This window comes from Peromyscus californicus, unplaced genomic scaffold (genome assembly GCF_007827085.1).
Source record: "Peromyscus californicus insignis strain IS unplaced genomic scaffold, ASM782708v3 Scaffold_9__1_contigs__length_137607984, whole genome shotgun sequence".
NCBI lineage: Eukaryota > Metazoa > Chordata > Mammalia > Rodentia > Cricetidae > Peromyscus > Peromyscus californicus.
The window spans coordinates 107,020,119-107,045,849 of NW_026294617.1; the positions used below are offsets into that span (position 1 = coordinate 107,020,119).

General features: G+C 42.6%; 1 protein-coding gene across 1 annotated transcript; it reads right to left on the reverse strand.

The window, feature by feature from the left end:
- Nucleotides 1–1,173: 1,173 nt before the first annotated feature.
- Lrit3 (leucine rich repeat, Ig-like and transmembrane domains 3) lies at nucleotides 1,174–25,621 on the reverse strand. Its single transcript, XM_052730625.1, has 4 exons — nucleotides 24,357–25,621; nucleotides 20,610–21,082; nucleotides 5,507–5,812; nucleotides 1,174–3,514 (listed from the first exon to the last, which is right to left on the reverse strand). Exons 1-4 carry the CDS (start codon nucleotides 24,554–24,556, stop codon nucleotides 2,367–2,369), a joined length of 2,127 nt encoding a protein of 708 aa, XP_052586585.1. The 5' UTR covers nucleotides 24,557–25,621; the 3' UTR covers nucleotides 1,174–2,366.
- Between the last annotated feature and the right edge of the window lie 110 nt (nucleotides 25,622–25,731).

Consider the following 25,731-nt stretch of genomic DNA (forward strand, 5'->3'; position numbering starts at 1 on the left):
GCCCTGTCTCCCGATATCCCCAGGCCAGGATGCAAAACACTGCTAAGTGACAATGTCAGTCCTCTGAAATGCTGGGCTGCACACTATGCCCTTCATCAATCTTCATAGCCACACTACACACCACTCTTACGATGCGTACAATACTTGTAAAAAGATTATTTAAAAAAAACTAAACAGCATTTATGAAGTCTTTATCCCATGTGTTCATGGCCCTACTGTAATTTCCCTGATTTTTTTTAACTAAAAAAAAAAAATATTTTTTTTTGACCAAATGAATCCACTGACATTTCTCTTTCAAAATCTTAAAATGCCCTTTTCGGGCATTGTCTTTCAGTCCATTTGTGTGGTTCATTACTGTGCTGGCAGTTTTATGTCAACTTGACACAAGCTAGAGTCATCTGAGAGGAGGGAGCCTCGATTCAGAAAATGCCTCCATAAGACTGAGCTGTAGGACATTTTCTTAATTAGTGATTGTTGTGGGAAGGCCTATGTACCACCCCTGGGCTGGTGGCCTTGCATACTATAAGAAAGCAGGGTGAGCAAGCCTTGGTGAGCAAGCCAGTAAGCAGCACTCCTCCATGGCCTCTGCATCAGCCCCTGCCTCCAGGTTCCTGTTGTGTTTAAGTTCCTGTCCTGACGTCCTTTGGTGGTGAACTGTGATGTGGAAGTGTGAGCCAAACAATCCCCTTTCTGACCAAGTTGCTTTGCTCAGGGTGTCCATCACAGCAACGGAAACCCCGAGTGAGACAATTACATTTACTGACTTGCATGTGCTCAACTAGCCCGGCACCTCCGGGATAGAGCCAACTCAGTCACGGCAGATAATCTTTTTGATGGATGTCTGTACTTCCCTTTTTGAATCTCTGTTCACCAGGGCTCTTGGCCTCTTTCTCTTTCTTGGTGACTCACTAGCTTTCTTGCTTTCCAGCATTCTTGTGTTACCATGACTTTACCCAGTTTGTTGTTAGCCTGAAACCAGCTGTATAGAGGGAGTTTGAGAGCGGTCTTCCTGCTTGTGTATTTTTATTTATTTATTTATTTATTTATTTTCTTTCTTTCTTTCTTTCTTTCTTTCTTTCTTTCTTTCTTTCTTTCTTTCTTTCTTTCTTCCTTCTTCTTCTTCTTTTTCTTCTTCTTCTTCTTCTTCTTCTTCTTCTTCTTCTTCTTCTTCTTCTTCTTCTTCTTCTTCTTCTTCTTCTTCTTCTTCTTCTTCTTCTTCTTCTTCTTCTTCTTCTTCTTCTTCTTCTTCTTGATCCATTCATCACACAGCAATGAATGAGTTGTTTAATCTCTGGTCCCAGGGAACCTGAGGCCCACTTCTGTCTTCTGAGGGCACTGGGCAAACAGCAGGTCCTCAGATGTATGTTCAGGGAAAACACCAATCCCCACAACAATGAAAAAACAAACACAAAGGAGCAAACCACTATGCCTCAACAACAACAGAAAAGAAGTATCAAAGGCCTTCTCTCTACCTAGAGAGCACAAACAGGTCGAGGCAGAAGACAGCTGAGCTTAGAGTCCTTTGGCTGCTGTGCATCTTCTGCCCCTTAGAAGATGAAGAAAGGGAAGGGAAGGGAAGGGAGATGGTGAGATAACCGGGGAGGTGGAAAGAAATGAAGGAGGTTGTTCTTAGATTAACACATCACGAGACCCATACAGTCCATCGACCGTGTTGAAAATACAACCACTGGGTACCGTGTTAAAATACAAACCCTAGTTCTACAGAAGTTTTGTGTTTGTTATGTTCCACTTTTTGTACTTAAGCTGACTAATATCTGACTTCAAAGAATGAGATAGAAAAAGCTATTTGTGGACATAAACTTCGTTAGGGTCTCTGTTCACGCACCAGGCAGCAGTGGCGAATGCCCACAGCAAACCCCCTATAGCACTTTGAGGAGTCAGGGCCACCAGGCTTAGCTGGTTATGCTAGCATTTCCTCACAGATCAAAATATACTCTATTTTAAATGCAGAGTTTACCTATCATAAGCATTTTCTTGTCAACTTATTTTAGGAACTAAATTGTCCGAAAATTATTATAAGCTTATTAAATACCACTCAAAATTATTTATATGGATGTCATTTGTGTAATAAAAATCAAAGTCATTTGTTGTTTTAATTGAGATGTTCCTCAACTAAATTAAAAAAATACATCAAGGAGTTGGGGATTTAGCTCAGTGGTAGAGTGCTTGCCTAGCAAGCACAGGGTCCTGGGTTTGGTCCTCAGCTCCGGCAAAAAAAATACATCAAAAAAATTTGTGATTCTCATAGACGATATGAAAGTCTGTTCAAAAGCCATCCAACAGAGGGTCTATGACAGCCTGAGCACCCTCACTTCTTTGCTCACATTCATCTCACCTGCAAAACCTCAGCAATAATATTCTGGTCTACAGCCATCACTTCTGTAGTTCACCTGAGAGTCCACACTTGTCCGAGAACACAGCAGCAACTTCTCTGCATCGTCTTTGTGCCTCCGTGTCCACAGCTCTCCTATACTCTGTGATCTGGGCGACAGGGTCTCAAACTGGATATAGGTCTCTTTTGCCAAATCATCTTCCCAGAAAGCGTCCGATGTGCATTGCAATTTGCAGACTTTATATAATAAAAAACAAATGAGGGGCACGACTATAACACAGGCAGTACTGGTCACCACGATCAGGAGTGACCACTGTGAGTCACGTTCTTCCGCTCTGTTGGTAGAAAACAGGATACACTGGTCCTTCTGGGGAACCGCTCCTTTGGGACAGACACATGCTATATACTGACTGCCGGGTTCCAGGCCATCTATGGTGGCCTGGTTCTTGCTGTAGTCTGCATTCACTGGCAGCAGGTCCTTCTCTCCGTACTTGGAATACAGCACAGTCACAGCAGACCCCCGTGTGGTGGTGTTCCATGTCAAAGTCACACTCACTCCCGTTTCGCTGGCCACCCTGAAGTTGTCTATAGTGGCATTTGTTTCCGTGGGCATTGCCTGGTCCAACAACGCCAACTCCTCTTTCTTACTTGCACTGACTGGAGGAAACTTACTTCCATTCTTCTCCAGCTCTGGGCTGCTTTTCCCGCCGCCGCTGGGGTGGAGCAGGAAGGGCTGGTGGCTCATCCTGATGGTGCTTTCTGAGCTGCTGGTTTTGACACTTGTGGTTGCCAAGGCGACAGAGAAGACAGGAGGCAAAGAGAAGGAAGAAGGAGGCGATGTCGATGTAGATAGAGCAGTCGAGGGAGTGGAATAGGACGCAGTAGAAGAGAGCCCGGGCGACAACCACGACTTAGGTAGAGGTGTTGATCTTCCTGCTCCTGGGCGGGGATCCTGTTCAGGGTGCTCTCCAGGGCTCCTTCCTGTAGTGTCCGGTACTAGGGTGGTCGTAACATCACCAACAACAGTCACCGAAACCACAGCTTCTGATGTCCCGGCTAGATTTTTGGCTTTACACCTGTAATCCCCAGCATCCTTGTGGGAGATGCCTGTCAAGCTGATGATGGACCATCTGACTCCTTCTCCTGGAGACTCCTGAATTACTAGAAGAAAACAGAGGAGTATTCCATGAGGGAAAAAGGACAATTTGGAGCAATCCCACCAACTAGGAGGGAAAGAGATTCTGTACACGTCCCTCTCACACAGTTTGGGGAAAGGGCACTTTGGATGCTCTTGCTGGAAGGTGACAGTGCTGAAAATTGTTCATACCAAGTCTGGGACCTGCCGAGTGCTGTGGGGTCTGTCTGCAAGGACATGATTGCTGAAAAGTGTGTGGGGATGGAAATCAGGAGATCTGGGTGTGTGGGGATGGAAATCAGGAGATCCAGGTGTGTGGGGATGGAAATCAGGAGAGCCGGGTGTGTGGGGATGGAAATCAGGAGATCCGGGTGTGTGGGGATGGAAATCAGGAGATCCAGGTCATAGTAAACGTTTGTCTCCCAAGCAGCACGCATTGTACACAAGGAAACTGGTAAGTACAGACCCGTGTCTCTGCGTTTATGAAACAAGAGGATCAGAAAATTAATTTTCAAAGCTGCCTCCCAATTTCGATTGTGAATCTATAAAATGTTTATCATGAGACTCTACTCAGGGCTACACAGAAAACAAACAAACAAAACCCAAACCACCACAACAACAAGACTTTACTTAACTATTTCTCAAGATGTTTTCTCATTGTAATTTAATCTACGCACATGCCCAGTAGGCACCAGAGGTCATTGTTGGGCATAGGGGACTTATGGCTTCTATTCCAAACCATTCATCCCTTTTTGTTTGTTTGGTTTTTGAGACAGAATTTCTCTGTGAACCCTGGTTATCCTGGAACTTGCTCTGTAGACCAGGCTGGCCTTGAACTCGGAGATCCGCCTGCCTCTGCCTCCTGAGTGCTGGGATTAAAGTCATGTGCCACCACTGCCCAGCTGTCATCCATCCCGTATTAAAATCAGATAAACTAGAGAATTATAAGCTCACTTGTTTGCAGAGTAATATATAGAAATATGCAGGAAATTGCAGTATTTATTTGCTAAACACTAAAATTTTATCTGAAACCAAGACAGAAGCTTCCAGAAGGATAGTATTACATAAGGCAGGGTACCAATAGCCCAGATGTGAAGTCAGTAACTTAAACTGTGGGCCATCTGCTAGCAAGCTACAGGAATATTAGACCTTAACTTCTCTATTCCATCAATTTTTATTTTTTTTAACCTCAATCATAATTTTATTGTAAGAGTCCCAAGACTAATCCTATCTTTACTTAAGTGGACCAAAGCCTGGACTTGATCATCACAGGGTTTGAAATGCCTATATAATTAATATTTCTAAAAATTATATTTCTGCTCCAAAGTAAGCTCTCTGCATAATTTAGTATTTAAATGGAGTTGTTCAATATGAAAGCCTTTTTAAAAATGTTCCCAAGGTTTTGTACTTTAAAGCGGGTGTACCCAAGGTAACAGGACAAGACAAAAGCCTTGGTGGCAATCATTTATTTACTTCTACATGCAGTTTCTACATAAGGGAAGAAAATCTAACTTTTTTCTAAGTATTTATACAAAGTGAGAAAATATTGATCAATAAAATGTACTCTTGAAATCCCTTGTGTCCGGACAACTAGGACTATAGTACAGAAAGCCCTGGGTTTGAGTCTAAGAACTGAACAAAATCTCATTTGAATTTGTAGGCTAAAGGTGTAACTTTGCTGGCAGAGCACATGCCTAGCATACATAAGGCCCTGGGCTCAGTTCCCACCACTGAAAACAAAAACAACACTATAAGTCTTGACATTAAGAGAATTAGCCAGCCATTTAACATATGCACAAAGAAGCCAGGTGTGGAGGCACATGCCTTTACTCCAAGCACTCTGAGGCAGAGGCAGGCAGATCTCTGGGTTTGAGGCCAGCCTGGTCTACAGAGCTAGTGGCCAGAGAAACCTTGTCTTGAAAAAATGAAAATAAAATAAAATTTAAAAAATTGTACAAAAAACATGAGATGAAATCCAGATTTTTGTGAACTTGTTCATGCCTGAATACTAATTATACCTGTATGATTAACTGGTGAGCTGTCGGATCTGGTCCACATCAGCTGTGGGGTAGGGTAGCCAGTGGCATCACACCTCAGCAGAACGTTACTACCCAGAGCAGACGTGATTTTGGTAGCCGAGGTCATCACTGAGGGCTTCAGACACTGTTCCAGCTCCGCCCTCTGAAATAAGATTCCTTCCAGGCGCTCGGGTTCACTGCAGACCATCAGAGGATCCAGAAGTATAACAGCATGGTCAGCAACTTTCGACAACTCAATCAGTCTAGAAATGTGACAGTCACAGAACCAAGGGTTGTCCTGTAAACCTACAGCACACAGAGAAAAGGGACAGTGAGGGCCATCCTGAGGAATTCAGTTTGCAGCACAGCTTGTCTGGTGACAGAAGGTTGACACACTATCTCCCTAACAAATGAAGTTCTGGGAGGGACAAAGTCCGGTCACCTGCACATCCACTGTGCCCTAGAAGCCAGCAATCTCAATGAGCAATCCTCTTCTACTTGTTAATGCTCGTAACTGGTATTACCCGACCTCCACTCCAAACACTAACCTATGTGTCATTTAATCCCAAGGACCCTGTGAGGAAGTTGGTATTGCTATTATTTCCATTTTAGAGGTGAAGAAACCCAGGCGCAGAGGAGCCAAAATCTGGACCGACATCACATAGCTCATCAGTATCTGAGCCAAGATTTGAACCCAGGTACCAGAGAATGCCGTTAAGTACAGGGATAGAGATGCATAGTCCTGGAGTGCTCAGAAAGTACCTTCCAGCACATCACACGGTGCTAAGAGTTGCCCAGCTCAGCCTGGAATGCTCCGTGGGTTTGTGTAACTTGAAGACATACTGAGGTAAAATGAAGCTAGTGCGGCCGAACCAGCAATAGGAAACGAGAAGACCAGAAAGTGACATTGCATGGATGTCATACATGGTGGCTACCAAGGTGATGTGCCCAAAATCTCAGTGCAAGAGGCACCAGCTGCAAGGGACATAGATGTTTAGGTGGAAGTCCCATCTCGCCCCCTCCCCCCTCTCTCCAGACTCTGGCCCTGAGAAAGCCCACCAAGTGGCTCCTCCTCCTGAGATGTTCCAGACCACACTTCCAGGGTATTTAAGGGCATTTAAGGTCTGGCCCATGGACTTGCCTCGTGGTTTCTCCTCTTCCCGAGACCACCCAGTGTAGGTAGAGTTTTCCTGCCTGGCCCACAGTCAGGGCAAATCTCTCTCACCTGCCAGTCCCACAGCCGTCAGACCCGACCAAGTAAACACAGAGACTTGTATTGGTTTCAAACTGTATGGCCATGGCAGGCTTCTTGCTAACTGTTCTTTCAGCTTAAATTAATCCATTTTTATAAATCTATACCTTGCCACATGGCTCGTGGCTTACCGGCATCTTCACATGCTGTTTCTCATCTTGGCGGCTGGCAGTGTCTCTCTGACTCAGCCTTCCACTTCCCAGCTTTATTCTCCTCCTTGTCCCGCCTACACTTCCTGCCTAGCCAATGGCCAATCAGTGTTTTAATTATTGACTAATCAGCAACACATTTGACATACAGAACATCCCACAGCACTTCCCCCCCTTTTTTTTTTTTAAAAAAAAGGAAGGTTTTAACCTTAACAAAGTAAAATTACATATAATTTGGGAATTTGGGCGTAGCTTCTCTTACTACTTCCTGCTGGAGGGGGGCGCTGTATCTTATGGGGATACAAAGAAAATTTTAGGATCATGGAAAAGTCCATGAGGGTGTATCGTCTGAGCCAGTTGCCTTCAAACCATTCTGGATGTTGGATCATCTGGGCCATGGTGTCATCGGAGACCTTTCAGGGGGTCTTGGCTGGTCAAACCTGATGTGTCTTAATCTGGAACAAATCCATAGCCTCTGGCTTTCTGTGGAAACAAAAGCAGAGTCTCCTTTCCAAAGTAACATATCCTTATATCCAAATTTTGAAGTCAAGGTACCTTTAAAATATACATTTTGGCATAACTCAACAGCTTTTACAATCAAATGTTTTTCTGCAGTTAAAAGTCCCAAAGACAACACAATGCAGATTCTCTGTGTAATATCCATTTTTACGTGGCTTATTTTTTATACTACCTTTACTGTCTCTTTAAAGACTTTATTTTTTAAAACTATGTATTTGTTTCTATAACTCTATATATCATCTTTTTTGTCTCTTTCAAGCCTACGTATCTTTTACACACATTGTAAACTATTACATCTGAATCTGTCTTATTGTGAATCTATTGCCTTAAACTGCAGCAGCTGTGGCTGCTGGATCCACCCACCTCAGCTTCCCAACATGGCCATGGTTTACCGCCAGCTCTGGGAGCTATTGGGGGTCTATGCTTTTAGCCAAGCAGCGTGTAGCCCAGAAACCTCCCCTTTTGCTCTGCACCAGCAAAGGCTAAATCCACTATGCAGCTCAAAGTGCCACTTGCAAAGGCCTCATTCCCGCCATAGGCAGGTCGAGCACGCACGCTAGGAACCCACCAGTAGCTCAAACCAGCAGCTGCCGCTCATTTGAGAGAGACAATTAGGAACTGTTTTTAGCTCCGTTTTAGAATCTTTTCTCAGGTTTTTAGGTGGAAACTCTTGCCACCACGTTGGACACCATTTGTAGCTAGAGTTTTCCTGCCTGGCCCACAGTCAGGGCAAATCTCTCTCACCTGCCAGTCCCACAGCCGTCAGACCCGACCAAGTAAACACAGAGACTTGTATTGGTTTCAAACTGTATGGCCATGGCAGGCTTCTTGCTAACTGTTCTTTCAGCTTAAATTAATCCATTTTTATAAATCTATACCTTGCCACATGGCTCGTGGCTTACCGGCATCTTCACATGCTGTTTCTCATCTTGGCGGCTGGCAGTGTCTCTCTGACTCAGCCTTCCACTTCCCAGCTTTATTCTCCTCCTTGTCCCGCCTACACTTCCTGCCTAGCCAATGGCCAATCAGTGTTTTAATTATTGACTAATCAGCAACACATTTGACATACAGAACATCCCACAGCAACCCAGGAATGCTTTGCTCAGATTAAACCCGGACTTTAATTCAGCCTGATCTGATTTATTGCATCGGCGGAGAAACTCAATTTCGGGATACAGAAACCTTTCAATAGAGGCTGAAGGTTTCCAGTGCTAAGCTCCTTCGGCGTCTACCTCAGCCTTGGGAACTGTGAGCTGACGTCGTTTGGCCCTCAAAGGAGCCTGCCACTGAGAACTCAAAGGAAGGTGAGTGTACAGTTATCAGAAGGGAGAAGAAAGATCCTTGCCGCGGCGTGCCAGAAAGCTCAGTGGCACTGTCATCGGGGTGAGCGTGAAGAGTAGAAAGCATGATTATGTACAGAATGTTCTCTACCTAAGGGAATGCCCAGAAAAAAACACAGAAGCTGGTGCTGGGGAGGGGGCTTCTTGCTAGTAAAGGAGGCCACAGCCGAAGAACCCTTCAATATAAAAGAGCCAGAGTCATTGGGCTCATTCCCAGCCTCTCCAAAATTACCAAATTAAGAAAGGCATTCAGAGAAAAAAAAACAATCCATAGCGAGACTTTGAAAGTCTTGGAGAGACCCAGGAAGGTTCTTTGGAACGTGCCCTCGGACAAATGTCATTGAAGATACTTTCCTGCAACATAAGCTTGAGACAAGGCTGACCTTGGAGACTTGTAGTTACAGCTTTACTGATAGCATGGCACCTGGGCTGAATAAAAAACAGAGAACTGTGATTTAGGTGAGTCTGTCAGTGCTGGATGAGGAACTGTCCATCTGGGCTGTGTTTTCACGGGAACTGTGACAGCAGGCCATGAGGGCTCCTTCTTCTGCCTGGACTGGTTTGCTGTGGGATGTTCTGTATGGCAAATGTGTTGCTCTGATTGGTCAATAAATAAAACACTGATTGGCCAGTGGCTAGGCAGGAAGGATAGGTGGGACAAGGAGGAGAATAAAGCTGGAAGTGGAAGGCTGAGTCAGAGACACTGCCAGCCGCTGCCATGACAAACAGCATGTGAAGATGCCGGTAAGCCATGAGCCACGTGGCAAGGTATAGATTTATAGAAATGGATTAATTTAAGATATAAGAACAGTTAGCAAGAAGCCTGCCACGACCATACAGTTTGTAAGCAATATAAGTCTCTGTGTTTACTTGGTCGGGTCTGAGCGGCTGTGGGACTGGCGGGTGAGAGAGATTTGTCCTGACTGTGGGCCAGGCAGGAAAACTCCAGCTACACTGGTTACTTTTTAATCTCGTATTTGAGAAGTTTGTTTTTCTCCTCGGAGTAAATAACCTTGAGTTCTTCCCTCTTACATTAAATCCTGTGAATCTGTGACTAGTCCGCTAATAAATGTTAATTTGCACCCTTTTCTTTTAATATTGGCTCCTTCACCTGGTTGTATGCTGTAAGCAAACTTCTTGGTTTCTTTCTTATATTGAACAACTGAGTGTGGCTATGAGACTTAATACCTAGGCTGAAATTCTAATTCTCAAAAGCTCCACAACATTATACAACATGCAGTAACCTCTCCCAGAATGTAAATAATGGCAACTATTCTGCCACAGATTTACATAGGAAAAATGCACTTAATTAGAATAAAGGAGATTTAGGAAAAATTAAATATTATGATTTGGTAAACTAGAAAACCTCTAAAATAACCTTTCTGCATCAGCCTGTACAAAAACCATTTAAAAAACAAAGACCTTTAATATAAGACCTGAAACTAAGATGCTACCAGACGAAACATGTCAAGATATAAGCAGAAACAATGAATTTCTGAATAGGATTTCAATACCTTAAGTAATAGCAAGAACCGACAAATGGCATTCTATCAAATTAAAAGGTTCTGTACAGCAAGGAAGCAGTTAGCAGCAAAGAGACAACCAACTTCCAGAACGAGAGAAGTCTATGCAGCCACTCACCCAACATGGGGTGAGTAACCAGAATTCATGAAGAATTCAAAGAAGTAAACAGCACAATCACAAATAATCTAATCAGTAAGTTGGCAAATGATCTGAACACTTTCCAACCAAAGAAGTATCAATGGTCAATAAACATATTAAAAACTATTTCCTATCCTTAGTCATCATGGAAATGCGAATTGAAATTGAGAGTCCATCTCACTCCTGTCAGAATGACTAACAGTAAGAAAACAGAGGACTTGGGATGCAGCCTGCTGAGGGAAGCCTTGCAGGTGCCTGCCAGGCTTGCCACCCTACGTTCAATTCCCAGTGTGAGGAGGGAAGGAAGGGAAGAAGTGAGGGAGAGAGGGGGGAGGGGAGGGGAGAGGACAGGAGGTAAAGGAAAGGGAAGAGAGGACAGGAAGACAAGGCAGTATGAATTCTGGGAGAATGCCGGAGAGGAAGGCCTCGCATATGCTATTGGTGGGAATATAAATTAGCACAGCTACTACAAAAATCAGGTTTTTCATGCTACCATTCACACAGGCAAGTTAAGACCTCAGCCAAGGTGTCCATCAAGAGATGAATGGACAAGGAAGCTGTGCCATATACACACAACGGAGCTTTATTCGGTGTGGCTGTCTAGTTTTATGTCAACTTGGCACACGTTAGGGTCGTCTGGGAAGAAGGACTCTTGAGAAAATGCCTCCTTAGAAAATGCCTGTAGGGTTGGAGAGATGGCTCAGCGGTTAAGAGCACTGACTGCTCTTCCAGAGGTCCTGAGTTCCATTCCCAGCAACCACATGGTGGCTCACAACCATCTGTAATGAGATCTGGTGCCCTCTTCTGGCTTGCGGTCATATATGCTGTATACATAATAAAAAAATAAAATCTTTAAAAAAAAAGAAAAAAGAAAAAAAGAAAATGCCTGTAGGCAAGTCTGTAGGGTGTTTTCTTGATTGAGGACTGATGTGGGAGGACCCAGCTCAGGGTGGGCGGTGCCACCCCTGGGCAGGTGGTATACTTGTACTAGATGGTACAAGCGGGCTTAACAAGCACGCCATGAGGAGCAACCGAGTAAGCAGCATTCTTCCTCTGCTTTAGTTCCTGCCTCCACGTTCCTGCCTGGCTTGAGTTCCTGCCTGGCTTGAGTTCCTGCCTAGGACTGTCACCTGGAAGCACAAGATGAAACAAACCCTTTCCACCCCGAGTTGCCTTTGGTCATGATGTTTTATCACACTAATAGAAGCGTGAAATTGTCATTTTTGGAAAAATGGATGAAACTGGAGCTCATCGTATTGATCCAAAAATCCAGATTCAGAAAAACTAACATCATGCTTTCTTGTAGAAGGAGGGGGGAAACGATATGAAGGTAAAAGGAAGACTGTTGAGGATATGGAAGGAGAGATGAGGGAGTGGTGAGTACGAGATGATCATACAGGATGGATTTGATTAAAATACATTATATGTATGCTTGAAAATGTCACAATTAATATATGATCACTGAAAGAAGACCTAGCCTGGAGATGCGGCTTGGTGGCAGAACACTTGCCTAGCATGTGCAAGGCCCTGGGTTCAATCCCCAGCACCCCTCCCTTTTAACAAATGATATTTGGACCTTTTTCACTCTGACCTACACAGCTGAGCAAATTTATTGGATTCGTTGGTATACACAGTGTCAGAAATTTGTAAAAATCGCAAAAGGTTAGAAGTCAACTGGAATTCCAGAAGCACGGACTGTAATTAGTAATAAGTCAGTGAGAGAGATATATGGCTCCCCCCTCAGAACTGGTCAGTTCTCAGAGTGCACATCCAGTCATGGACCTGCTCACTAATTTAGGAGACAGAACACTAGTGAGAAGGACAAGAGGGGGGCAGGATGGAACAAGTCAAGTGCTTCCCATTATGTCTATACTGTCACCATGCCAAAGAATGTGAGAAGGAACATGTGACATCCAAAGATTCAGAGTGGCACCCATGTACACCCGCCTTAGTGTGGAGAAAAGATAAAGAGATAATTTATACGGTATTCATATTGACATAAAATATGAAGAGCATTATGTTTTAGATCAATCAGTTTGGGCCAACATTCAATGTATAAAACTCTATGCTCACCACAGTCAGTACCTGTTTTTAAACTTCTGAGTGTGTGCCTGTGTGAGTGTATGTGCAACATATGTGTGCAGCTGTGCACAGAGGCTGGAGGCATCAGGTCACCTGGAACTCAGTAACAGACAATTGTGAGCTGCCCGATATGGGATCTGGGAACTGAATTCAGGTCCTCTGCTGGTGCTTTTAACCATTGAGCTACCTCTCTAGCCCCAGCTATTTCATTATTTGACTTCAAGATGGATGTTTAATCTGCCCGACAGATCAAAGTCACCATTTCCTATAACAGTTATGTGTGAAGAATACTTTTCTTTAAAAATTCCTTGGCTGGCAATGCCGGACATTTTCCCACATGTCAAATATTGCACTTGTCAAGCACTGTAAAAGCACCAAGATTTGACCCCAGCCCACAATGAGTGACCCATTCCAGTTTGCCCAGGATTTTACTGACTTTCCGCACTGAGAACCACACCCTGGGAAACCTCTCAGTCTGGACAAGCCAGCCTGCCACTGTGTTATGGAACTTTGGCCAGAGTTGAAGGTCTGATCATCACAGCTATGTAGAGAATAATTATCTTTGTTATACAGGCAGTGAGCATTGGCTCTAGGAGGAGTCTTATCTCTACCTTACAAAGATTTTTCTTTAACAGAAATCTTGACAAAGAGCGCAGAGTAGAAGGGATCGTCGGTTCTCTTTTCAGAATTGACGGGAGCGTTGGTTCTCACTTCAGAATAGAAGGGAGCGTTGGTTCTCACTTGTGCCCTCAGACATTCGGAAAGCCGAGCACAGCAAACTGTCCAATGAGGACACTAAGCAGTCTCAGTTCTCACAGCCCCACGACCCTCCTAACGAAAAGCAAACCAGGGCTCAGGAAGGAGAGGAAGCCTGTCTACAGGCAGGATTTGAACAACATCCAGAATGCTAGCTTGCTGTGACTCACACCACACTCCGCTCTTTGCGACCTTGGGAAGACATTGCGTTTCTGATCCCACACCAGAAGAGACTAAAGCACAGAGGGATTACTACTTTGACTTCTTAAGTCACTTAGCGTCCCAAGTAACCCCACATTTCTTTAGCCTCCTAATCTAATAAGCCTTCTACCGTAATTTATCTCTGTCAACCAAAAACATCTACATCCGTGGGTGGTGGCTGTGTTATTATTGTCTTTAAGTAAAAACGTCAAAGCAGCAGTATCTATCTGCAGTACAAATGTCTCTATACATTAACAGTTGCATTCATACTTTAAAACTATTAAAATATGTCAGCTATGAAAAGATCAAAAATCAACTCTACTGGTTACATATAAAAGCTATATAACCAAGAGGACAGATTTTTAAATTCCTTAAAAACATGAAGCCTATTTGCTCCAGTTTTGAAACATCGAAGGTCAAAGGTACCATTTTTAAGATGGGAATAAACATACAAGAGCTAACGGCGTTCATTCATCCACTTTGTGTTTTTCCTCATGGGGACAAAGGTACAAAAAGTCACCAAGGTTAAACTATTACTCGCATTCTTTGAAGGAAATACACCAGTCACAACCACAGTGATTTGCAGGAATTAATTTGTTTCATGACTACTCTCGGATGGGGCCACTGCGTGCTGCTTCAGCCCTTCAGAGAGAGAAATTCAGTGTTTGTCATGCACCAGAACAGTTGGGTCACATAGGCTCTGTGTGTGCGTGTGTGTGTGTGTGTGTGTGTGTGTGTGTGTGTTTGGGAAAGCAGAGAGAGATTCTTAAGCAAAGCTTATTCTGCAAAGGCTAACCCTTCCCAGCAAAGCTGAGGCCTCGTTTAGCTTTGTGGAGACTGCTGTGCAGCCACACAATGGGAAGGGAAAGCCTCGCTTTGTGGAGACTGCTGTGCAGCCACACAATGGGAAGGGAAAGCCTCGCCGGCAAAGGATGTTTGTTAGAACAACCAGACGTCTAGAAAATAATAAACCGCAACTCCTGCTTTGCGTCACATACAGAGACTGTTTTGAGGTGGGTCATAGTCCTAAGCATAACAGGTAAGGATATAATATTAAAAACCGAATTTAAAGATTCTGCCTATAAAGGAAGCAGAGTCCCTCTGTGATCTGGTGGTGGGTGCATGTTTCTTAAATGGTTCTCAGAAAGTACTAAGGGTAAAATAATAATAAATCACATGTTACCAAAGTTTAAATCTTTCCTACCAAATACTCTATATAAAAGATGAATAGGTAAGCCAGAATTAAAGAAAGTGTTTATAACTGATTAAAGACACACATTCAGCAGTAAAGAAAAATGGAAAATGACCCTTCAAAATAGGCAAAAGACCTGAACAGACAGTTCATGGAGGATTATGTACATGTGGCTGGGGAGAAAATGGCAACCTAGTTGACATCATTAGTCACTAAAGGAAAGCAAAATGATTCAGCTACCTGATTGGTCTGCTGACTCCCCAGAGGAGCTGAAATGGAAAGGCTCAGCACTGTCAAGTGTTGGGGAGGGTACGGAACACCCAGGCTGTCACACAGGGCTAGTGACAATGCAGAGTGCTATATATCCCCTTCGGGAAATGAGCAGTTTCTTTAAAACCTACATGTTCCGCCATCCTTTAGCACAGCAATGTTGATCTTAGGAACTTATTCAAGAGAAAGAAAATTATACACCACCAAAAAAAAACCCCTTTGTATGAGAGTATATAAATAGAGTCAAATTCATAAAAGCCCAAACTGGAAAGAGTCAATGCATCCAACAATCAGACAGGCTGAATAACTGGTTCACACAGTGAAACTCTGCACTAAGGATTGTCTGACAGGTGAGATGACATGAGGCAGCCTTGAAGCAAGCTGCTGAGATGAAGAAGCCAGGCACAAGCATGTATGTTACAGGACAACATTCCTGTAGCATGCTAGAGCAGGTGATGGAAATCAACAGAAAGGCTACCCAACATAGGAGTGTCACTGGGAAGTGGCACAAGAGATCAAGATAATGGCCGTTTTGGGTGATGGAAAATTCCCCATCTTGATGAAGGTATCATTTTCAAGGGTACGCATTTGTAAGAATTTAGCGAATTGTATACATCAGATCTTATATTTCACAATGTACAAAGCATATCTCAGTCCCTCAATTTAAAAAACAAGCTGACAAAAGACAAATGATGTCTTTGGAGATGAACTATGAATTTGAGAGCTGATTGTGCCTCCTCAGCTGTTAAAGAGAGTGCTGATAAATACAAACCTACCTCCCCAGGCTGGTGTGACCTGGCAAGAAGGCAGAGTGTATTCATAGACTCTGGAAAATGGTTGTTGGACTGAATTAATGCCTTCGGGAAAATCTGTGGAAATATTCAGGCTGCCACTGCCCTTCAGGCAAATTCCATTCTGTTTACAAGTGAACAAATTTAGGTACCAATGAAAAAACACTGAATAAAGCATTTGGTGCCCCCTCCAACTATGAGTTTTCCCCTCTAAGGTAAACAGTGACTGTCTTTACATATGTGCCTGTGGAAATACTTGCTGGTTGGAAATTTACTTGTATTAAAATCTTTAATTCTAATTCCATAGTTAATTTAAATGTTTACCCACATGACTCTAGTTTGGGCTTTTATCAATACATTATGATGTTCTAAGTTGGTGGTTTTACTCACATAGATGAGAGAGAGCAGCTGAAATTTTGTCGCTAGTTTTTTTTTCCTTTTAATTAAATAAACACACAATCTAAAAAGGGCAGCCAAATGAGCATACATTCCATACTTCATCACAGAGGAATGGGAAGAGGCACGGGTCCTACCCCAGCTTCCCCACCGTGTGGTGCGTGAGTTGGGGCAAGTGTTGACTGTGCCTTGTGTCTTTATCTGTTATGTGTTATAACATGGTCCTTACCACAAGTTTAGACCCAAGCCCAGAAGAGTAGGCATCTGTAGAACCTCCAACTATTACCAGCAGCAATTGCAGCCACAGGAGCTGGATGTGCAATATCTACCCTCCCGAGCTTTGGTCGTGCTTTGGCCCTATATGTCTTTCTTTTTTTTTTTTTTTTTTTTTTTTTTTTTTTGGTTTTTTCAAGACAGGGTTTCTCTGTGTAGCTTTGCGCCTTTCCTGGAACTCACTTGGTAGCCCAGGCTGGCCTCGAACTCACAGAGATCTGCCTGGCTCTGCCTCCCAGTGCTGGGATTAAAGGCGTGTGCCACCACCGCCCGGCTTGTCTTTCTTTATTATGTCTTTATTTCCCCACTGGAATATGATTATTTGTTCCATGCAACTGGCTATTAGAAGTATGTAATTTTTTTATGTTTAACATGTGGCCCACATTTAAGAGATTTCCTGAAGTCTCAGAAGAGTCTGTGGATTTTGGAACAGTGTTAGGACTGTTAACAATTTGGGAGATTTTTTTTAGATATGAACTCAATGCATTTGCAATATGAGATAAAAATGAGGGGTTGAATGTTATGGTTGATTCAATCATTCATTAATTTATAAATATTCCATCTCGTTATTTTGAGAGTGGCTGTATATGTGAGCCACAGCTCAATATCCAGCATCTAAGACTCCTGATGGAATCATCTGGGCTCCAACAGTGCTGGGCAGCCCTTCAAACCAATGCCCAAGGCGTGCAAACCACACCATCAGGTTTAACACAGCAACAAGCCGCTCTCAGTACTGATCTTCTACATTGGTTCCTTTCCCATTATTGTGACAAGGCAACTTCAGAAAGGGAAGGTTTGCACATACATGTACTCACTCGCACAGCCATTACATCTTATAGAAAAAGTAGGTAAGTAGGTGTAGATTAACTGAATTCAGGATAGGGGCTGAGGCTCAGTGATACAGACTTATATATTTAGCAGGTGCAAGGCCCTAGGTTAGATCCTCTATTGTAGGATATTTTGATCGCACTCTGACACTCCTGAGACTGACGATAAAGTTTACCTTGAGTCAGATGGTGGACCTGGCTATTAGCTGACCAAAATTAACCATAGAGGTTTTGGAAGATAAACACAGGAAGTAATAGGGAGGGGCTTAGAGAGAGGCTTGGCCCTTTGGATTGAGGAAGGAGAGAGAGAGGAGGTCACTGGTCACTTCTCTCTACTGCTTCTCCTATCAATTAGGTTTTTTTTTTTTTTTTTTTTTTTTTGGTTTTTCGAGACAGGGTTTCTCTGTGTAGCTTTGCGCCTTTCCTGGAACTCGCTTTGGAGACCAGGCTGGCCTCGAACTCACAGAGATCCGCCTGGCTCTGCCTCCCGAGTGCTGGGATTAAAGGCTTGCGCCACCACCGCCCGGCTCAATTAGGTTTTTACCCCGATATCTGACTCCCAAGTTTTTACTGATAAAAGAATAATTAGATAAATGCTTCATCTGACACCCTTTTATTTTGACTCTTTAAAACTTTTCTTAAGGTATAAATATTATCTCTAAACTTCTAAGATTGTTGTAAATATGTTTAAACTTTCTGTTGTGATATTAATGGTCATATAGAGTACTAACTAATTCTAGAAATAGGCTTCATCTAGCTTCCTATACATGATTTCAGGCTTGAGTCTGAAGCAGGTAATTAGGAATTAAGTTTGTATACCCCAGGCATATTGATAGATTGTGGTCCTTTAACCTCTCTGAGATCTGCTGCATATGACAATTTAAAATGTTTAAGTTTTCTTCAGTGACCTGTGACCATTCCTGACAGTGATCTTTGAGGTCCCTAAGAAGATGATGGGGCCCCACAATGATGAATCCACTTGGATTGTAGTAATGCCACTAAGGTGACAAACACCACTCAAAGATCTGCTTTGGACTACAAACTGCTCGGGACAGTTTCAAGGTGGTTAGCTAAGATGGTCCAGCCTCATAGACTACTAGGCCAGGACTTCAGACAAGCCCTGCACTTTCCCATCACACTGAGACAGGACAACAGCTAGTTCTCCCAGGACTTAATCATTATCTCCGTTTTTCTCAGGGTCCCTTAAAGATGCCATCACCCCGACAACCGGAAGTAATTTAAGAGCACAACGCCCACATTCCCAAGAGGTGGGGTGGTGGTTTTTGGTCATTCAATGGATTATGGGTGTTTATCATTGTTTAGTGGGATTGGTAAAAGTTGTTGTTGGTCATGGTCAGGGAGAAAGCTGAGCAAAGGAGATTAGATTCAGGTATCTCATTATGAAAAGAAAAAGGGAGATATAGAAATGATAGTATAAAAGGGTAGATTATTGAATCTACTTTTAAACCAAAAAAGCAACTACTTGTCTTAGATATTTTACATTGGTATGGATTTTTGTAGATTGATAAGATTTAAGGTTATTTTTGTTATATTGTATATATGTTTTTACTCTTGCTTAAGGTATTGTACCCATGCAGCTCATTTAACAATGTAAATTTCTAGTCCTTGAGAGCTATTATTATAAACTATTTAAGATAATTAAGAAATACATGTTAGTAGTTAGTCATCTAACAATCAAATTGTGGCCATGTTAAATATATTTTCAAGGTCAAACAGATATATTTTAGATGGATAAATGGTCTTCAAACACTTCAGAGACCTACAGAATATGGCATTTAAGATGTTTTAATAACATAAGGCTTTTCATGACAGTGAGGCATGTCTGCTCCTGACAGCACCAATTTCCTTCAAAAAAGGATGATGGGCATTGAAGAACCTCCATATGGAGTTTGCTTTCATTGTGGCAAAGCTAGCCATTTGGGCAAGAAACTCCCCTTGCCTCAACTGCTGACAGTATGCTGTTCAATTGGACAGGCAGGACACAAAAGAAGGTGACTGCTGAACTTTGTCAAGACAAGGTAGGACAGTCCTTCAAAATTCCTGCCTCACAAAAAAGTCTGTCAGATATTCTAGGCCTGTAGGCCAAAGATGGATGCCCCAACATTGCAGAGGAATCTTGGGTGACTATCCAGGCAGCCAGCTGTCTCTGTCATTTCTATAGTGTTGGAAGTTGTTTGCTCTGTACTTCCTGTTTACTTAAGTAATATATCCTTCTCAAGTCTCTGATAGGGGTTAAAGATTAGATAGTTATATCATTTTCTTTATTACCAAATTAAAAAAGAAACTTACAAAAGAGATGTAAAGTTTATAAGGTTGAGAAACATAAAAACTTAATTTGTTTATCTAAGAAGATGTTTTAAGGTCTAAAAAGATACAGTTAGGATGGTAATACAAGTTATGATAGAAAGCAGCTTAGGTATAAAACTTTGGACTCCCTAAGATAGGATAGATAATATGATACTTTCTCCAAATTTGCCAAATATAAAGGACTGGACATTGTGATTGTAATTCTTATCTGGTAGTAATCCTTATTGTATATAGTTTTATTATGTTAGAGTTAAAACCTTTCCTTTTCATTTAGATAATACTTGCTAATTGTTCTTATTATATACAGTTTTACTGTGTTAAAGTTAAATCCTTACCTTTTTTGTTTATTTGTTTGTTTTGTTTGTTTTTTTCAAGACGGGGTTTCTCTGTGTAGTTTTGGCCTGTCTTGGATCTCGCTCTGTAGACCAAGTTGGCAATCCAGAGTCAGATCTATCTGACTCTGCCTCCCAAGTGCTGAGATTAAAGGTGTGTGCTACCACCACCTGGCCTAAATCCTTTCCTTTTTATTTAGACAAAAAGGGAGAAACGTTGTGGAATATTTGTGTACACTGTAAAGATGTGTCTCTGCCGAAGTTGCCTTCTAATTGGTATAATAAAGAACTGAATGGCCAATAGCTAGGCAGGAGAGGAGAGGTGGGATTTCCGTGGAGAGAGAGAAGAAGAGGAGGAGGAACCTAGGTGCTTGGATTATGCCAGCGAGACTCTGAAGAAGTTGAACATGCAGTACAGAGCAGAGGTAACTGAGCCATGTGTCAGAAGGTAGATTAATAAAAGTGGGTTATTTTGAGTTATAAGAGCTAGTTGGGAACAAGTCTAAGTCAAAGGCCAAACTTTCATAATGAGTAATAAGTCTCTGTTGTTATTTGTGGGCTGGTGGTCCCAATGAGAAAGTACTGCTACAATCCTCAGTTTTATACACACACACACACATACACACACACACACACACACACACACACACACACACACACACACACACACACACCTAAAACCATGCATAACAAGGTACCTACACATAGGATGCCCAGAAGTTTGTGAGCTTACCAAGAATAATTCTTCTCAGTGGAAGATCCAGGCTTCTGGAAGGTGTCACAGCTAAATGGGACCAGCTGTCCAGGAAATCTGGTGGCAGTGTGGCTAGTCTGTTGCTTGACAAATCCAAGTAGGTAAGGTTCTTCAGATATCTGACCACCTCGTTTGGCACACTGGCTATCCTGTTATTGTGCAAGTCCAGTGTCCGCAGGTGGGGCATGTCCAGCAGAGACCCCCACGGGAAAGCCGTTAGGGCATTCCCATCCAAACGCAGCTCATGCAGCTGCTTCAGGTTATAAAAGCTGCTGGACTCCACGCTGGCCACCGAGTTGTACGTCAGCCAGAGATACTGCAGCTCCACCAGGTAGTAGAAGGCCTCTGAGGGGATCCTTCGCACCACAGTCTTCTCTATCCGAAGCTTCACAGTGTCCACGGGGAAGTTCGTAGGAACTTCATTCATATCCAGGTCATTACACAACACTGACCTAGTAGGGTCACAAGAGCAATGCAAGATGATCTATTTACTCTCCAAGACTCATTGTAAAATACAGCCTTATTTGAAACATGTATCAGTTTTTCATTCCCTACTAGTTTCTGACAAAGTATTTGTTTAGTCTGGAAAACCTATTTATTAATAATGTCACATCATCATCATCTCCTTCCTCATCATTATCATAATATGGTAACCATTAAATTGAACCATACCAAATGGCCATTTTCACAGTAAAAATTGATCAAATATGAGCAATTTCATGGTGTTCAATGGATATTTATGGAGGGTCTTTAATGCTCGGCCTTTGAAAACAGGTCACATCCATTTCTTTATTAATCATAACACCTGTCCAAAGAGGCAGATACTAGGTGACAGAATAAAGCTGAGCTCTGCTGCCTTCTCTGTGGCCAGGGAATGCCACTTCACCAGATTCACAGTCCCATCGTCACATTATGATGATTGATTTAAACGGATGTAAGATTCCATGTCTTCCTGGCATGTCAGTGCTCGGTCAGCTTTGCTGCTATTACCAACAACCTGTTAAACATCTCAAATAACTTGTGCCCACCAATGGTAGATGACTTCTCAATGTCATCCAGCTAGTGGGAGGCTATAAAACTACCTTGCAAACCCACTTCTGTCCAACTCCAAAGTGAGTGAACCTCTTTAAGAAACAGCCAATTTTAAAAGAATCCCCTGAAAACCATAAATTGGGAGGATTTATGGTTATAAAGTGTTTGTCTAGCATGCACCAGTTCCTGAGTTAGAAGACACACAATAAACCAGGCATGGCTCACACCTGTAATCACAGCAGTCAGGAGACAGAGGCAGGAGGATCAGACATTTGAGGTATCCTGAGGTATAGAGACTTTCAAGCTAGCCTGGGCTATATGAGAGTCTGTCTTTTTTTTTTTTTTTAAAGAATCATAATTGATCCTTTTATGAGAGAACCTCTTCTGGGGGAGGGGCAGCAAATGTCCATACATTGCTTTCTGCCTAAAGAGTAGACCAGAAACAAAATGTATTCCTGTTGGCAATGACTGACTGAAGAGCCCTTGAACAAGCCATGCTGTGAATTTGTTTATTAGCATGAATAAAATAGAGTAGGGGAAAAAAAAACCTGTCCTGTGTGTGGGTTTAAATGGGAGGGATCTCAAATCTTAGATTTCCTCTACACCCATCTGAAATGCTTAAAGTGAATAAGCAGTTTTGAAAAGAAAATAACATTCAAATTGGGATGCATAACAATAAAATGACCATCCTGGAACCACATCGCAGCAAGCCCGTGAATTAAAAAAGAAAGAAAGGAAGGAAGGAAGGAAAGAAAGAAAAGTAGCCCACAGTGTAAACAGGAGAAGACAGTAGAGAGCCACGAGGCCTTGGCAGCGGCACCTCCCTTCTGTTCCTTTAGAAGACCACAGGGAACCATGAATGGTCTCCAGGCTACTTTTTAGTTTGACCTCTCTATCACAAGTTTCAGAGTCGCTTTGCACCAGAATGATAGCGTTTCCACTCCTTAAGTAGGCATTTCAATGTGCTATCGTAGGAAGAAGCTGGGTCCCCAGCTGGAGCCACAGCACCTTGGTTAGCTCAGTGGCTGCATCACAGGGTGCTGAGACCCAGGACGAGGCAGACATTGTCCCTTGCAGTTTTGTTTCCTCGCTTACCCTTGACAGGTACTGAATAGAATCCTTTTCGGGTGGGTCTCGGTGGGCATAATGTTCTGTGGTTTTTGTAAAACCCACCATGGCGGGGCCACCACCGAGAAGAAAACATTCTGACAATTTTCTAATTAGTGCCCTGGCCTGGTCATCGATTGCCGTGAGTCTCTGGGAAAACAGGCTCTGGCGTGTGTTCATGTCATTGCGTTTTACTTCTCAGGGAATGTCTCAAAAGGGTAGTAGAAGTAGGCTAAATAAAACTATTCACAAATACATTTTAAAAGTATTAACTTTTTTTTGTTTGTTTGTTTTTTTCCAGACAGGGTTTCTCTGTGTAGATTTGTGCCTTTCCTGGAACTCACTCTCTAGCCCAGGTTGGTGAGTATTAACATTCTTATCATCACCATCATCATCATCACCACCATCACCACCACCATCGTCATCATCACCATCATCATCACCACCATCATCTTCATCACCATCATCACCACCACCATCATCATCACCATCATCACCACCACTGTCATCATCACCATCATCAACACCATCATCACCACCATTGTCATCATCACCATCATCATCACCATCATCAACACCATCATCACCATCATCATCACCATCCTCACCACCATTGTCATCATCACCATCATCATCACCATCATCAACACCATCATCACCACCATTGTCATCATCACCATCATCATCATCATAAGCATTGCTGTGCTGGATATCAGACTCCTGTCCTTAGACATGCCAGGCAGTGCTGTACCATTGAGCTACACCTCTCAGCTCTAATTATTATTTGATTAAAGTTGTGTTATTCTATTAAATTTTGTTTCAGAAACTCATTGTTTATTTTAACTATCAAAATCCATTTAATTTTTAGTAAATACTTTCAGAAAACCAGAGTCTACTGTGCCCAGCTAACAAGAGCTCTGTTTTGCATTTGTCTACATGGAAAAGGATTCACATGCATCATAAATGAATTATAATTCTTCCTATGTTAAATCAATGTAAAGGCTTAATAACTTCTATGAGGGCCTACAATATCTGCTACAGGTGGTATTTCCCAAACACCTTTACTTTGGTAAATTCCATTCAAATAAAAAAAATGAATTATTAACCTCACCAACTTCATTCTTGTCCTTCCTTCTACCAAATTGACAGTGTAAACTATTCCCAGGTGAAATGGGAAACTCTGATAGTGGAGAGCATGGATAAGCTTGCAGCTCCTTCTCAGCCTCACTCTCTTGTACTTTCTGTAACAAGCCTACCCCTCACCCCATCCCACCCCAGCCCACCCCAGCCCACCCCACACTGAGCATTGCTTTCCAAGTGGTGTTTTGTGCATATGAGTGTAATAAATAATTTTGCAAGCAGAAAGTGCTTTTGAAGTTTCAGAGAGCCTTCTGAGGCTTCTGTTGTTCATGATAAAAATAACAGGGCAGTGGGCAACCAGCTAATAAAAACTGAACCTAATCTCGTAGAATCTAAACTTCCCCTGATTTTTAATTTAAAAAATTGCTTTTATAAAATCAGACTGGTTTGTTGGGGTCCTTTTTACCAGGACAATCAGAATACTTAGTAGCAAAGAGAGGAGCATACCTTGATCCTGAGCCGTCATTTCTGCCGTGATAATCACAGGTGCACTCAGAGGGACAGGTACAGCTCACTCCTCCCAGAAAACTAAGCATAAGGCACAGACATGCAAAGAGCCACATCGCTCCAAAGTGGCTATCTGAACAAAAGGTAAGTGGCAAATCAAGAGCATGTAGAAGCTGGTGTGCTGGGATGCCAGCCGACATTTAGCATCAGCAGCTTAACCAGATTAGTCGAGATCTGCGTTACTTAACCTTCAAGTGTCTTGCAGGGGATCAATGCACCCAGCCTTTGAATATGGGCTCAGCCAAGTAACACACTTGCTTCGAAAATGAAAATCAAACCCTTCAGGACAATTTCAATAGCTGCCCATGTCTAGATTCACAAGGAAACCCTTAATCAGGTACCTTTCCTATAGATGGAACTGTCACTATGGCTTAAAAACACATCCAGTGTTTAAAAGAACTCGGTATGTTGGCCTAAGCTAAAATTTTCAGTAGTTTATTTATATATTCATCGTCTCTTTTACTTCTTGCATCTTCACCAGCAAGTGTGACTTGACTTCAAATTTACTTCAAATACAGTTACCAGTGTTGCCTCATTCTGTTCATCTCCCAAAGCCAAGGAAGTGAGGCCCATGTCGTCGTCATTATATGAAGACTCTTCAATCCACTCCTGATGTGTCAGGGCTATGAATCCAGTGACAGTATGTCTTGAGTCTCTCCAAGATCATCTCTGTAGGCACATGATTTTCCTAAGCATGTTCATTTCTAACGAAGGTAACTATTTCTGTTCAAAACTATATTTTATTCCAAGTTTGGAGCACCAAAATCCTACTTAAAGATGAGCTCAGGGCTGGAAATGCAGCTCAGTTGGAAGAGTGCTCGCCTGGTATGAACAAAGCTCTGGGTCCAGTCTCCAGCCACATAAAACTGGGTATGGGGGTGTGTGCCTATAGTTTCAGCATTTAAGAGATGAAGGCAGGAGGATCAGATTCGAAAGTCATCCTCAGTACATAACAAATTGGATGCCAGACTGATACATGGATGCCATCTAAAGAAGAAACACAGAAGGTCAATTGGCATGTCTTTTAGCAATATTTAGCAACAAAATCATTTTTGAGACATTGTCTCGCTATGTAGACCAGGCTGGCTTTGAACTCATAGAAATCCATCTGCTTCTGCTGGGATTAAAAGCCTGCACTACTATTCCCTGATGCAGGGGGTAAAATTTTAACCTAATTTAATATCTACCTCTACACTCAAAATAAATGAAGTTCACGACAATAATAAAATGATTTAATCTTCGTAGTATATAATTCTGTCCATCAAGTCTAAACATGAGAAAAGATTAGATAACAAGAAGCCTGCCACGGCCATAC